Source organism: Amia ocellicauda, chromosome 7, assembly GCF_036373705.1.
Source record: "Amia ocellicauda isolate fAmiCal2 chromosome 7, fAmiCal2.hap1, whole genome shotgun sequence".
Taxonomy (NCBI): Eukaryota; Metazoa; Chordata; class Actinopteri; order Amiiformes; family Amiidae; genus Amia; species Amia ocellicauda.
In genome coordinates, this window is record NC_089856.1 from 42,866,458 (window position 1) to 42,882,994 (window position 16,537).

Here is a 16,537-nt window from a genome sequence, read left to right on the forward strand (position 1 = left end):
GTCATAAAAGAAACATTGGATCAGTTTGGGTTTAGTTAATGCGGTCATTAGTAAGCTGAGATTTTTCAGTAATAACAAATTCAGTGAAAACAGGACAAGCTGATCTTCTCTTTTAACAGCCATAAACCGTAAGTAGAAAGTGTGTTATAAACAACTGCATGTTTCTGCTGTTGGATTATGGTGATTTTGATACACATCTCTGCTGAACAAAAACAATTAATTTGATCGCCAAGTGAAAGAGCTAGCAGATCCTTAGCAACCTCTGCCAGTTATTGGCTTATTTGTTCAACTAAAAAGGTTCATGTATTTGAACTGATTACTGCTGGAGTAGTTGGTACAAATAAATAGACTACAGTCTTCTCTTTAATTTCAACAACCTTCCTGTGGTTTCCAATATAAAACATTCCTCAGGATTCCTTTATTTTTCTATAATTCTGGTTCACAAAATACAACAATTAAAAAAAGGATCGAAATCGAAATCAGACGATGACAATATAGGAAATACCAACTGTGGTTTAAAACAACCAGTGATTATGTGAAACCGCTGGGGAATAACCTATATTTTCCATAAGTCTGTGTTCAGCCCCTGTGAAATTTAATTAAGACACACATGGACTAATTTATTTAATTGTTTTATTTATTTAATTGCTTTTGGTGGGGTTGGTATTATTAAGAAAACAATTTGAACGTGATTTGGCGAGGTAGTTGCCGAGTGGTAACCAACCCCTTTTTGAACAAAAATGTCTGGAATGTCTTCCTTTTATGTATCACTGGAACGTTGCGGAGATATTTTATTACTGGAAATAAAATAAGGAAGATGTGCAGTGAATTAGCCAAGAGCTTGCAAACCACAGACGAGCTGAACAGAAGCTGAAAGGGAGGAATAGGTCAGAACCGGGCTATCATTTACACTTCCTGTTCAGTTCCCAGCCACAGTCACAGAAAACCACTGTCTAATGAACATCACATTGTCAGCTTGGAGTCTTCAATCACTGTCAGATTCCTCCATGATGTTCAGAGCGCCCCCTGGCTACAAGGAAGGCACAGTGCACTAAGTGTGCTATTAAGAAATAGAAATAAGCTGGCCTGTATATAATATGGCAAAAAAAATGGATGTTAGATTTGATTGTTTCACACGATGCAAGGACTCAACCAACTGTTATTTATTTTGCTGATTAGGTAGGGAAACACTGCGTACTGAAAATACTTCAGCCTCCCTTACTTTGTCAAAGCAGAGGTTTCTTTATTGGGTGACTTGTATATTAAGCATTAGGATGAGGAGATTAGAGAGTAGATTAGCTTCCCATTGGCAATCATTTCCCACACGTTTCCACCAGCAAAGGAAGTCTAAGCGAATAGTGAAATACACTACCTAATGATATAATACCATCTCATGCATTCAAGGTCATCTGCAATGCAAATGTTCTGGCCCACATTTCACTACACCTCAATCACACGGCACAAGGCCAAAGGATAATTAAACATAGCAGGTTCAGTCCTCCATTAGTTAATACAGTACTCTGTTAGTGACTGACAGGTTATTGAAACCACCGCGGGGAACAGCACTCCTGCTACCCGCGTCAAGAAGCCGAAATCTCTGCGTCCCAGGAACCACATTCATCACCAGAGTCTCATACAAGCCTCCACAGTCTGCCTATTATCTTAAAAGAAAAATCAATAGGTAGATTGTAAAAACTAAGCACAATCTATGTGCGGTCGAATAGGGTTCCCCGTCTTCACTGGCATGTAATCAAGATCGACCAGGGTGTGTGTATGTGTGGCACTGGCAACGTCTTTCTGACTCGCCGTATATCTTCTGTAGTTTAGAGCTGTGTCAGGATGCTTAGTCTTTTATTTGATATGAATTGGTTTTGTGACATTTGCACATTTCAGCTGTGTTTTATCTGTGAGAGCTGTGGCTTCTCCCCCCGCTATGACTAGTGATTGTAAAAAGTAAACCTTTTAAGGTCTGTGACAATATATAGTTTATAGGACAGACAGCACTATGACATCAGGTAATACTTATTGAGCTTCTGTCTGACGGTGTGGTTAAATATTGATAATAATTATAGTATGTTATTGATTATGTTTCCAGATTAGCTAACAAGGTCAAGGTTTAAATGCAGAGCAGTCAATTCCCTCTCCTGTCGTGTCTAAATTAGTGCAGCATGATTTTCTTATTCTTTCTGGTCTCGGCTATACTGTGTGTCCTCCTGCCACCAGATGTTCGAGAAACAAAAACAATATAACGATGTGGCGGCCAGTCACAGAGTGCTTATAAATGTTGGCTGGCCTATTCAAAATACTGTTTCATGCAAATCTTGCATGGTGGAGCAATGAAATGTGGTTAACACACAATGGTAGCATAGGGAATCTACTGTCAAACATCATTTAAACTAGCATTGACATGAAATATTGGTCACTGGTGTGTGCTGCTGTTGTGAATGGACCCATATTCCCCATTCTCCGGTTTGTATGTGTGCCAAATATCACAATGTTCACAATACAGTTGTGTGAATCATCCACCCTGTATCATGTCAATCAGTTGCCAGTCAACCAAACAATGTGCTTTGGCATGACAGTGTCTCAGTATATTGCAGGTTAGATTCCACAAGGCTTTTCTGTGATAATATGGGGCACTAACATCTGTCCAGACAGAGCTGTACACTTTTGAAATGGTTTGTAACCGATATAGAATACTTACATGTAAAAATAATATTGTCCAAGTCAAAGAAAACAGAGAAATACTTCTGACTGTTACATAAATAATGAACAAGCCTAATCCTAATTAAAAGCTATCATCAAACTAAGGTTCTGAGGGGGAGTAATGTTCCTTAAAATCCATTAAAAAAATGCCCTGTGTGTGATAAATGTGATCTGCTCTAATTTACAGCAATCTGGCAGGGAGTGCTGGGGGCTCTGATGAGGTAATTTGGTCTAATGCTCAGGTTGCTTATTTATTTGCGCTCCCACTTAACATTCCCCGAATGCAGAGAGCATGTGCTCGAATAAATTGAACGTTAGATGGTGAAAGGGTTTCATTTAGAGTCCGTCATCAAACACGACGTAGTTTATTTTTATCTGTAGCGTAAATGTGGGCGGGTAGGTGGGGTGGCGGGGTGGGGATGGGGAGTTAGAGTTACAGGTCAAATAAGTCCACTTCTGTACTTTTAAAACACTGATTAGACGCCAGCCTGCGTTTCCAGGGGCTCTAATTTTTCACTCCTGAATCGGCCGTTTCACTGCATTCATTTCCCCTAGTGCGGTCTTCAGTGCGGGTCTCTGGGGGGCTGGTGTTGTCTTCCTAATCTTTAAAAAACTGGGGGGCCCAGTTTGAGAGAGTCTTCACAGCGGAAGATCCCCCCCCACCCCCGGGTGAGGAGCAGAATGCAAATCCGGCAGCGGACAAAGGGTTAGCTCTGGCAAGGGTGCCACAACTAGCTAGCCCCTTCCCAGGATGCATAGCAACGCTGGCCGGAAAAAAAAATGCTGAGAAAGTTGCCGGGCTTCTGCGGCTAATCCTTGGACAAATAAACCTCTTTAATGGACCACCACTGGTAGCTGTAAGAGTATATTCCCACTGCGGGGGCTGCGGGGGGTGGAGGGGGTTGTTTGGCCACTTCCAGTCTACGCTGTCTTCAGGTCCTTCAGAAACAAATCTGCTCACACTGTTCAATACAGCTGCACACACATGCTATATTACCATTCCTGGATTTACACCCATCCATACACACACAAGCATGTGCACACAAAAGGACAGCACATATAGACGCACAACTACCCACACAATTTAGTTCACGTGCACCATCTTATATCTGTCCACGCTGGCTTCTACTACACAAATAAAAAGGAATATTTGTTAACACTGAACCAGAGAGGAAATAATAGGGAAGTATGGATGATTAAAACAGCTCACACACACACACACACACACACACACACACACACACACACACACACACACACACACATCACGTCTTTATGAGGCCTCTGGAGTATCCCTGGGGATGTTAGGAGTATGAGAATAATAACCAGAGAAACGAAAACAGACTGGGGTTCAAGGGGAGACTAGTTTTTGGCAGTCACTACCTGTCACGAGTTCAGGCGTGATATTAAAGGGACCGTCTTCGCAAAAAGTGTAATTTATTTGCCTATAAATACTATTTAAGATGTACTTTCTATATTGTTCTCTCGTGGCTCCCATTTTGCTGGTGTTTCTGTTCCTCCCCATTGCTTGTGAATGTCAGGGAAGAGCAGCTTAATTTATGAAATAATTGCAGCAGGGAATCCCTGAGTAACACGAGGAAGAGAGAGAAGAAAGCCTGTCTTAATGGCCGCTCTCTTGCGTTCTCTGCCCACTGTTGGAAGGGAAAGTAAAATAAATAAAAGCAAGATTGATACTGTAACATTAATTTCTCTTTCTCGTAGATGTCAATTTTTATAGAGGTGGAAATGTTGACTTACTGGAACATAAAAATCACCAGACCCTTGACAGAGTGTAACTTGGAAGAAATGAAAATAGTTTTGGTGGGGTTTATGGAGCATACATTTTCTGTATCCATTCAATACAGTATTCCAGATGCATTTGGTCATTTGTAATGTCAAATATTATGTTCACATTTCCTTGACAAGAAAAGCATCAGCCCTTCCACACTTCCAGCTCATTATATCAGTACTGTAGCTTAGTGGTTCCCCAAAAAGTGTGTTCAGTAGCTCAGTGTGACAGTGCTAGGTGGCAGTGTGTTCAGTAGCTCAGTGTGACAGTGAAGGGCTGGGCCCCGTGGAGGCACGAGGCAGACCTTTGATCGAGCTCCAGGATGCCTAGCCGTAATGGCCCCAGATTACCACAGGCTCGGTGTCTGAGGAATTCCAGCAGGGTAATTGGACTGGTTATTAATTCCAGTCTTCCCCACCTCGCTGCTACACCCACGGCTTCGCAAACCCTGGCTGAACACACAAGCCCGTCGGACCGGCCAACTGTGGCTCCAGATCCCGTCGCTGGCAGGGAGAGCCGTCTGTGAGGGAGATGAGGTATTCGCAAGGTGGAGGGGAGGAGAAGAATGCTTATTCTCAACACAGCTTTTGTAGTGGCTCGTCAGTGAACACGCCTGCCTGTCACTGAGAGGTCACGGGACCCGGGTTCGGTTTTATCTTCAACATATCCTCTCATCAAAACTGCCGGAGAGACCCTGGAGTCCTGTCTGGCACAATCGTAGGACTGTTCATATCTCCAGTGCTATTAAAGCGTTATAGTTCTTCTCTCTCATTAAGAGTGGGAAGGGGTGCCAGTAAGCCTTCAGGTTTTTTTTTTGGGCAAGAACTGAAAGCTTTTGAGTTTGCTATTAAAAAATGGCCCACAACGCGGGCTGGATGATTTGTGAATACGGCCTTTAGCCTGGTGTGAATCGTTTCATTCTAGTGGAAAGCAGTTGAAATGTTTTCTACCAACCCCATAATATTATTTCCCAAATCCCCCCGTCCCCCCCATTCACAATTCTTTGATACTCTGAAAGAAGCAGCGTAGTTTAACGACACTGAGGAGGGCTAAGGTTAATGTATTAGCCCAGGCAGGCTGCTGCCAAATGCTGCATCCCATTTTCCTCAGAGAAGTTGCTTTTTTGTGCAGTTGTTAATGAAAATGAATGTGGCCCTTGTGAAGAATCACAATAGATATTCTTTCTGCGGTCTCTGCTTTTGCCTTTTATATCCTTTGCTACAAAGCAGGCAATTAATTCAGCATTGATGTATGTATTATATCCAGTTTAAAAAAACAGGGTCTTAGACAATACGTAGCATCCCACCCCCCGCCTCCCTCAGGCAAGGGCTAGCTTTTGTTGGATTCAGAACTTACTCCTTATACATATCAACTCCCAAAATCTATTTATTCTGAAACTGAAAAGACAACATTAAAGAACTATTTTTAAATACAAGAGAAGACGCTGTCAGTTAATTCTGTATTTTATTGCAGAATTTGTATTTTCACAGGTTATATAAAACAGTAATTTTTGATCGTTTTCCCTTATTTCTGTGAACTCAATATAAATAAATTAAGATTTGCTGACATTACTTCAAACTGCATTACTTTTAGCCCATTGGAATATCCGCTTTCAAATTAAAAACCACGAGAATAAAAACAAAACTAATACTAAACGTCAGAGAATAGAAGCTGCATTGCAATTGTTTGCTTTTGGAACATTTTTAGGTGAAAGTTGTGTCTCTCCTTTTGTGCATTAGAAGTTGTTGTGAATGAAACCCATTTACTGAAAGTGATATTACTTTTTTATTACTGCACAAAATACTAAACAATCTCATAGTTTCTTTTCCAGTTTACCACCTGGTCACGTATGTAACATGATATCGTTTGTAATTAGCACTTCTGTCCCCCATATCATTTCAATCACCTTATTAACCCTAAAGATCCAAAAATCTATATCATTTAAGAAAATCTATTTTATTGTGTCATTTTATGAGAAGACCAATTTGTCTCTGGTCCCGGAGGAATGCATAATTCATACTGGCCAGATTGAGAATCCCATTTTCTATGCAGCAGTGTCAAACAGCTGTCTGAAGAAAACTGTGCACAATAGAGCAAATTAAATAAGTACACATTTGCACAGGACCACGGAGAACATCCAGGACCATGACGATCTCATACTGCTCTTTTTAACACTAAACAGCTTCATGCACCATATATTTCCAGACACATAAGCTGTAATAGACACACGTGGTGGTCAAATTGAGCTGACCTCTGATATGGATATTACTCAGTCAGTGGGAGGGGGCTCCCCATGGTCCACACTGCACGGCTTTCACAATCAGCAACCCGATAGAGGAGCCAAAAACCTCAGCTAGGATTGAACACAGATCTCTTGTGTTCGTTTTCCACAGCGTTTCCACTTTGACACGGGCTGCTCGTTGGCTGGAGGGCTGAGTGGAGGAGTAACGCAGGTTGTCTTGTTTAGAGAATGCGATTTCCAAATGCTCACAGACGCGCTGTTGCATAGGCAGGAGTCCCAGCAGGGTGTCGGTATTTTTAGTTTGGTAACATATGGCTTCTGACAGCCTGTGGTCATGTGATTGTTGTACATTTCTGCCGGTTGCTTCTCCCCTGTGCCTTTTGTTTATGTTTATGTTTATGTCTTCCACCAACTGGGTTAATGCTATTTACTGAACACTTCTCCAATCCAAACAGCGACGGAAGGTATCCCTCAAAAATTAGAGTGAAATGCACCCTTCACTTTTCTGAAAAGGCTTAAGCTACAACTTGCAATAAAACAAATCATGTTTTTTTCAGACTTCAAGATGTTCAAACTTGATTGTTCAGTCAAAGATACAAAAGAGAGATAGATGTGTGTGTGTGTGTGTATATATATATATATATATATATATATATATATATATATATATATATGTACCTTTCAGACACATTTTTATCATTTAGCAAACAAAATATAAGTAATAATTTCATTAAATGTTGTACTTGGCCACAGAGCTCCTTATTTAATCCCTTGTTTCCCTGCTGAACTAGACTGTTGAGTTTATCTAGATTTGATCTTTACTTTGTAAAGGGTGGGGCAGGAGCATTGTGTGGACAGACTCATCCTCTATGATCTCAGCAATGCCAGTCTGCTCTTAATTTGTGCCTTTTGTGTCTAGATGGCAGGTAATGGAGCCCTTAATGTATCTCCTGGATATGAGTTAGGGGTGCTGTAGGAGAAAGAGCTACTGGGGAATTGGCTAGGTGCCCCTGGTCTATCCCATCCAGGTACCTTTTAGTGGGGCTGTGTCTGATTGAAGGCCACATAATAACTTCAAGTGCTTTTAAGACTATGGAACAGCATTGATTGGGACTAGGGATCAATTGCTTTCTTCATTGCCTGTGTGGGTTTTAATTAGCAGCCCAGTTGCTCCTCTCTGGGCCTGTCAATATCTCAGTGTATATACTGATCATTATTAAGGAGATCTGATTGTGCTAATCCCATTAGTGGAGCTTTATTGCTGCTGTCAGGGGATTAAATGCCACCCTTGTTACATCCGTCCATAATTCTTCATTTCATTCTTTCATTCTTCCATGCTGTTCAGCATTTACTACTGTACAACTGGGGTTTAATAGGCACTGTTAGATGCCTCTCTCTCTCTTTCTCTAACGCGCACACACACACACACACACACACACACACACACACACACACACACACACACATACCTACAGAAAAAAAAAACGAATGTTTGAAATGGACAAGTCAAGACAGTTTCTGAATTTAAAGACCTAACATGATTTACTGAACAGTATCAAAGATGTGTGCGATAGATGCTGTCAGAGATAAGTGCGATGGTTTTACCAATCATAGAAGAGACATTTCAAAATAACTATGCAGTCATTGAAGGCTTGTGTGAATTTGGTTTCAATATAGTTTACACTCAGCAGAAGTACTTTGACAGTGCTGACTCAGTTAAAACAGAGAGTGCAGTGTCTTGATAGGCTTGTGAGAAGCCATGAGTGCCAAGACTGGCCAATGCATATTAAAGAAATATGCAAAGTTAGAAAACGTCTCGAACATGTGATAAAAAAAAAAAAGCCAGAAAAAGGAACATCTGTTTGGGAATTGCCGATATCTCTGGAGAGCTCCTGATCAATAGAGTATCCTGACTTGTGGTTTTCCTAATGATGCAAATCAGTCTGTGCTTGCTGGGTACACTGCCGGACGTGACTGCGTCCACCGCTATGGATTTGGCGTGTCTCCAACTCTCTGTCTCTCGCTTGCTGTGTATTTATTGTACAGTACCGGTGCCTGTCAATCTCTGCTACACACTGCTGTGTCAGTTAGTACATTTAGTTTGCAACGGCTTGGCTTCATATTTTTGCTTGGTTATAGAAATAAACATGCTAACGTCACATAAAAATGGGTTCCATCAAGGTCGAAGCTCGGTTTTTGGAAAAGCTACGTTAAATGTTTGTTTTTAGTCCTTTTTTATCAAATTATTTCTGTAACTCTGACCACTGGAGCTGCTGCTTTAGAGGCACGACCTCCTGTGTCCATATGCCTTAGCCAGCCCCAGGGCTTCCCATTGCTACTCAGATGTCCAGTGTTTATTTGTGCAACGGAGGGGAACTCATGTGTGTTTGTTTCCCTCTCCCCCAGGTGGACAAAGTGTGTGGACAGCCTGGCAACGGAGGCCTGCGTCCCTCCCCAGAAGCGGTCACCCCCGCTGCCTCGCTTCCCACCCCCGAGATCCCGGTTGAGGCCGAGTTTGGCCGCCTGGCCCACCTGAGGGGGTGAGATGAGGGACAGCAACCGCCTCTCTCCAGTCCGGCCAGGGGAGGGGTGTTCACAGCATCCACCTAGTTTCATAGGTTTTACCCCCATACAAATTTACTCTGGTTTATTTGCCATCCAGTTTTTGCAGTTCTAACAGGGCCGCAATGTGGTTTTACCATAGTTTACCATAGTTTCCTATGGGTTTAACATGTCTACTGTGTTTTACAAATCTCTGGATCGTGGGAATACCATGATATACCACAGTAAATATTTTTAAGGTACATGTTTGGTATACCAATTTTTATTCATAGAATGTAGTACAGCACAGTGGGGGCAGATTAAAACCCTAGTAAACCACTGTCAAACTATGGTACAACTATAGTGAAACCATGTTAAATGTGCAAAAAGCCTTGGTACATTTTCCATTGTAAACTTACATAAGGGATCACTGATTTTAGATCTAAGAAGGGGTTAAATCAGTCCAGTTAACTGATTATTTATTTAATTTAACCAAACAGGAGCAAGGGCGTAATGAATAACATACATTCTCTGGGCCTCACTCTTCATTAGAAATGTAGGCTCTTCAGACTGACCCGGTCTGCTTTACTTCATCCTGACATTTATGCAGCATTGTGTTTTGGAAGGCACAGTTTTCTCTAGAAGGTAGTTATCACTGGAGCAGTCAGTCTGTGGTCAGGCCCCGTTTCAACATTTCGGCACTCAATCTAAAAACATTCAACACGCCGACAGGCTGCTTGCGCAAGCTAAGGCGAGCGGCTGACAAAACGGGAGAGGGCCAAGCTTTAGAAATGTTAATTGTGTAAATAAATCCAAGAATGATCTAACAATAACAGCTTATAAAATAATAAACACAAATGACTAATTAGGTCTGAGTACAGAAGTCTGTGTGAGCTGACACTGCAGAACAATCTTCAGAGACCCCACTAACATATTGTTATCACAGGTTCACTTAGTGATGACCTAGTGGAGGGATTGATATAATATCAGACTTTAATCTCAGGGTTTTAGCTGGGCATGCACCTTCGTGGAAAGGCTGAGCTTCAAGGGTCTCGAATATTTTAGAAGACAACGTACCTCCACTTAGATCAAAGACATGTAACTTGCATTGGAAGCAGTATTGGAATTAAAGGTGAAGCTTCTAAATCTAGAATACGCATGCGGAGTTCTCAACGCACAGGAAAGTAATAAGGTGTTCATGGCTCACTTTCCACAGCAATTGTGTTTCAGCAGAGTCACAGTGCTTGTGTATTGGTGTTGACTTTTTGAATCTCAAATGCCTTTTTAAAACTCCCTCCCCATCACTCTTTATTTGCACCTTCTTGGGGATTGATGTACTGTAACTCTGTAAGCTCTGGAGTTTTTCTCTGCTGCAGAAGAAAGTGAATTAGGTGGCGTCAGGTTAGCTTCTGCTTCAGATATTCATAGGCCCAAGTTAAGACTTGGTGCCCCTGAATAAGCCCTTTAATATTCTTTAGCACAAGACAAAATAGAAAACCGAAATGCCTTCAGCACTCATAATACCTCAACACCGCCAATCACGTAACTGAGGGTGATGTTCAGGTTGTTCAGAGGCGACAACCTGGGGGCTCTTACCGACCCCTCTGCAGCGGTTCATTTCACAAGCCCAAATATAGCTTCCTAATTCTGTGCTGTGCTACATTTGGCACAGCGTCGCCCCGCTTCTTTGAAGCCAGCCCGTGCCCTTTCCTCTTCAGCTGGCACTGGAGAGGGTGTCAGTGACATGGCGAGAGGTGCGGGGACGGTTTTGTATTAATCCGGCCATCAGTGGTGTGAACCCATAACATCCCGTGGCCGCTGGCTGGCCTCCGCTACCCCTCAGATCTCCTCCAGCGCCCGGGACGGGGCAGTAGAACGGGGAGTTGTGTTACAGTGCTACCGGCAGCGACATGGCTTCTCACAGGAGCGACTGAAGGAGCGTCTAATCTTCTGATAAAGCCCGTGCCGCGCAGCTCTTGAGTCTGCAAGCACAGTGTCCAACTGAGACAACTCAGAAACCACTTGTCACTTTTTCCCCCAAAGTATGAAAGGCCACCCTAATGCCAGTATACCCTGGTCATTTTACTGTAGGCTTCTTGCACTTTTAACTTGTTTTACTGTGCTTGTGTCAGCCCTTTACTGTGCTTTACAACACAACCAGGCATAAACCATGGTCTACCATTGCAAACATGCCTTAGAAATATTAAAGTAAATATTTAGTGAAGCACAGGGAAGGCATGCTGAACCCTGAATGGTTAAACAAAACAGAAAACCCTTGTTAAAAGTGCAATAATCCGATGGTAAATGTACCAGGGTAACCTTGCACAAGAGCAGGCCTGGACAATGTGTAGAGCCTGCTCTCAATTTTGGGTCCTAAAGCCCAGACCTGGCGGTTCTCCCATCCCAGCGACTCTGTTGCCAGCTTGAACTGGGAGTTCCCAATGGGTAGAAGCTGAACAAACCTCAATTCATCAGCCCAGGCACCCACAGGTTCCCATTGTTAGCAGTGTCAGCTCCATCAGATCCTTTGTCAGAGATTGGGGTTGTGTGCATTCTGGGCTTGCAGTGCAAAACTAGGGGAAAATAAAGAGGGATTCCAAATCTAGAAAAAAAACAAATGAACAAATGAATAAATAACCATGTGCTGTTGTTTTGAGAATGCTCTAGAACTGACACTGAATCAGAATCCTTTGTGGGATGTATAAAACAAATGCATCATTACTGACCTTTATTTCCAGTGAAAGCAAGTATTTATTGATATTGTCTGAGATTGTGATACTGATACTGATGATTCCGTTGATTAAGGCTTTGGTTTCAGAGGAACTCACTTTATTAAGAACCCTTAAAACCACTTTCCTCTTAGTATTTTCAAGAGCACATTTTCGTTCTGGCATTAATCAGTGCATTTGTTCGTCAGGTTAAAGGCTCAAGTCAATTTGTACAGGAAGTTGCAATCATCTCCAAAAATGTACACAAAGCTAAAAGCACAAGAGTGATGTTGATGTTGTTGCATTCGGAGCAGCTGTTCTCTGACTCTGAGAGACTGTGTTCGAAGGTGTATGGAGACATTACTATAGGGGTTGGTTTTGTCTCTCAGTCACCTTGGAATAAAGTCGGCATGCTGTCTTCCCTGATGTTGTAAACTTTGCATGTGCATGATCGACTTTTCCACAGTAACGGTTTCACCATTGTTCTGTTTTTGTTTCCCCTTTAAATTTTTTGTTGTTGTTTTCTCTCTTGATTTTTATTTTCTATTTTTTTCTCTCCTTTCTCCTGCCTCTCCCCCCTCCCCCCTGCATCCCTCCTGCTTGTATCGACTCCCTCTGGACCCCCCCTCTCCCCTGGCGTTTGAACATCCCTAGCTCCCTACCTCTGAAACCTTCCAAGAACGATAAACCTAGAAGTCTGAAAAAGATATCTAGGTAAGCATGGATTCTCTTGAGGCATCAGCCCTTTGCTAACCGGTGAAATCTGTGCCAGGGAACGTCTTGTGTCACGTGTCTGTCTTCTGTCTCTGTGGCTCCCTGTCTGTATGTGCTCTGTGTGCGTCTGGGTCTAAATGGGATGTATACTGTAGCTTTCCCAAATGCTGTCCCCCGTTTATAAAACCATCTGCTTCACTTGTAACGCACACAAGACAGTAGAGGACTGTAGAGGAATAAATGTCCTCTCGTCTCACTGTCAGTTTGCAGTCCTGTCACTCCAAAGAAATTAATCCAAAGCATAATTGTTAACTGTTCAGTATGCCAGCTCTCAAACTGATGTGGTTTCACTACTTTGCACTGCCCTGCTTTGATCAGTTTAAGAGGACTGGCTTGATTCAATACATCCAGGTCACAGCAATTCACCTGCAAACCCACAGCTTCCTGGGCTTAGACTATTCTTACCTTACTAACACATTTGTCCCTCCAGGGAAGATAAACTCTGTTGTCTTTCTGCATTTTCAAGAAAGAAAGATCTTCCAAAGATCTTGCCACCAGGACAAAACATGCTCCATTTTGGGGGTTTTCTTTAATGAACACCGATTTTGGAAAACCTCCGATCAATTAAAAAAAACAAGGACAGCACATGTCATTTGTATTTTCTATAGCTGCATCGTCTACTCCTGTTGGAATAAAAAGGGCAGGCTTGGATCCAGAGACTCCCATGGTGTTTGGAAAAAATGGACAGTAGTAATACCAGGATGTGTTCAATTCCCATTGCTTTATCGGGACTTTAAAGAGCTAATAGTGAGGCTCCAAAAACTATAGTGTAAACTTTTATGTCCTCATTCAACTGTTCGTAACTGCTCCCAATATTAACCAAATAATACCCCTTTAATGCAACAGTGTAATTTCTTAGATTCACTGTAGGCCCTGTACAATTCACTCACTGCCAAGATTGTTATAGGTACACATTTGGTAGCCACTGTGAAATCAGTTGCCTTTTGTCTATGTGTTTGGTGTGTTTCACCCAAATAAAGTTTCACATATCTTAAGCTTTAACAATGTGTCAATAACATCAATCCTGATCACTTACCATTGCTGTCCATTTGTTCTTGGTTTTGAGTCGGATTTGAAAACCTGTAGAATTCCTGAGCAAATCACTTTGAAATTCACCTGGCTGTCCTGTTTATTTATTGACACCTAGACACTGCTGTGTCCAATGCACACTGAGAGAACAACCCCAAACCCCCACACCCCACACACGGCTAATTGAATTGAGTTTGTTCCATTCAGATCTAAAGTTTTCCCCAAACTGTGGGACAATGATATTAATTCAATTTCACAGCCGAGTGCATCGTTAAAGTCCCACTTCTGAGCGGGATTGATTTCCTCTTTGTCTGTGTGTTTCTAGGCCTGCGCTCTGTGTGTGTCTGTGGTTGTCTCTGTGACTGTGTATGCGTGTAAGTGTGGCTCTACCTGTCAAAAGCCACCGCAGCCGCTTTGATCAATGATTCCAGAAACAGGTAGACAAATTAGCTAAAATAGCAGTGGACAGCTTCTTATCCACTTGTCAGATTAATGCTCCTGCTCATTTACGGCTTCCAGCACACTGAAAACACAATAAACACCAATCAAAAGCTCTTCCCTCAAACAAGATCACCTTGGTGAATGTACTGTGGGATTTTTGTCCTTTAAACATGGCTGTACAGTGGTTTTACAAAAGTTTTACAGTGGTTTTCTGTGGGATCCACATGCCTTCACCGTGATTTACGGCACTTGACCGTGGGGAAACAATAACATTCCACGATAAATGTTGAATTGGGATGTTTAGATTACTATGGGTTACTTGGTCAAATGTAGTAAAGCACAGTGAATGCATGCTGACCCTAGAACAGTGTTTCCCAAGCCTTTGAAGCTTTGAAGTCACACCAAATGTTTGTACGCCACAATAAACTCCTTTTCCGGCCCACACTAAAGCAAAACTTACTTTCAATGAGAAACATGAGTTCGTTCTGCTATACAAAGCTTTCATGGTAGGATCTATTTGTTTGTTTTGTTTTGTTTTCTTCCAAAATTGAGTGGCACACCCCGAACATGGATAATGTGACAATGCAATACAATGGTGTATAGAATGAAGTCACTTCTTTCGACACTTTGATGCAGCATCACCGTTCAGAATAATATTCTTGAGTATTATTTTAATGCTAAGCTGATTATTTGCTATATTTGTATGAAATGAGGATTTTAATGTTTCAAAGAAATACTGCACTTAAATTAAATTAAAAAACTTTCCCAAGAAAATATGTATTTACATTTATGTTGTTTATAGAGATGTATATAACTAATTTAGCTAAAGGTTGCATTCAAATGTAGTTCAGTATGAAAAATAGGGATTTATTCTCATTTATTTATTTTAGTTTTCTTACACCTGCCTTATGTGTGTCCGTGTCACTCCTGTACATGCCTGAAGGCACACAGATTGGGAAATGTTGCCCTAAGAAACCACTGTAAGACAATATTTAAACCATAGTGAAACCAAATGAAAAGTGCAAAAATCCTTTGGTAAGTTTGCCACTGTGTACTTGCATAAGGGTTTTGCTCACCCTCTAATCTCTTCTCATAGAAATCCAAGAAACTGGATGATTTGGTGTACACTATGTATGACACACTACCCTGAATGCCTGTACGGATAAAGGGAAACAAAGCTTACGATTTGTAATTCCTAAGAGAGGGATGGCATCCACACCATCCTTCAGAATCTCCTCTGAAAGTCTCCGGCAGAATCAGATTGCTAATGCTGTATAAATATTGCAACAACACTGTCTGCCACAACCAAACCACAACCTTACGGCAACTTTTCTGAAATGTCGTGACCATTTTGTTTGTTAGATGGAATTCAAGTCCCACACAGATACCTAAGAGTATTACACACAGAGAGACACGGGTGAGATGTTGCAACCAAGGCCGGGGCGAGCTGGGGTGTGTCTCCTTGGCGTGTTGTCGTCTCACTGTGTCCGCGCCCCGTTGCAGGGAGTTCATGAGCTACATGCAGCGGTACAAGACGTTCTTCGCGGCGCTGCCGGAGATGCTGTGCGAGGGAGAGCAGGTGCTGGATGGGTTCACCTGCTGGAGTGGAGAGGACGTGGTGGAGAGGTAAGGGACAGGGGCACTTCCTGGGAAGAGAAAATGGGGCGGACACTTACACCGAAAACTTGTTTTGCTCCTGAGCACAATTTCTCCTGAAAGTGCGGTCATGAACACACACTGCATGGGATATTCAATCTTTGTGAGTTGGTACAGAGGTTTTAGGAATCATTACAGACAGTTTGTGCTTAATATTTGCAAGGTTTCTTCACTGAACCTTTTATTTCCAACCATGTTACCTTTAGGGTTCCATAATCGGCAACAAAAATATAATTAGGAAAATATTTATTATATATGTATTTATTCTGTTTATCTGTTTATTGACTTATTTTCAAATACACATTTTAAAATTAGCTGGAGTTTACTTTTAGTGAGAATAAAAGGAGTAATTTATCTGAGGGAGCTTGGTGGAATAGCTGGGTGAATCTAAAACCATAACTGGAATCAAAGCTTCTGTTTTATTTCCATAAATAGTGCCCTGTGAAATCTGTTTTATTACTTTTCAGATTTCAGTTCAAATATACTTCATTGTAATGTGTTTTTTGTTTATATATGCCAGTAATTTAAATGAAATCCAAACCAGCGGTCTAATACAGTATTCAGATCTATGGATGACACAGAAAAAGCAATGGAACAGATTTCAGAAAGAGAATACGATGGCACTTTCATTGTCAGTGCTATTTCTTTACA

General features: G+C 41.8%; 1 protein-coding gene across 2 annotated transcripts in view; it reads left to right on the forward strand.

The window, feature by feature from the left end:
* LOC136753555 (glypican-5) overlaps positions 1–16,537 on the forward strand; it is a 150,200-nt gene that overhangs the window by 36,604 nt on the left and 97,059 nt on the right. Inside the window, exons 4-6 of one of the 2 annotated variants that reach the window (XM_066709776.1) lie at positions 9,144–9,277; positions 12,641–12,700; positions 15,734–15,856. In XM_066709776.1, the coding sequence (XP_066565873.1) occupies positions 9,144–9,277; positions 12,641–12,700; positions 15,734–15,856 (317 nt within the window). The remainder of the gene's footprint in view (positions 1–9,143; positions 9,278–12,640; positions 12,701–15,733; positions 15,857–16,537) is intronic. The other variant, XM_066709777.1, reaches the window with a different exon arrangement.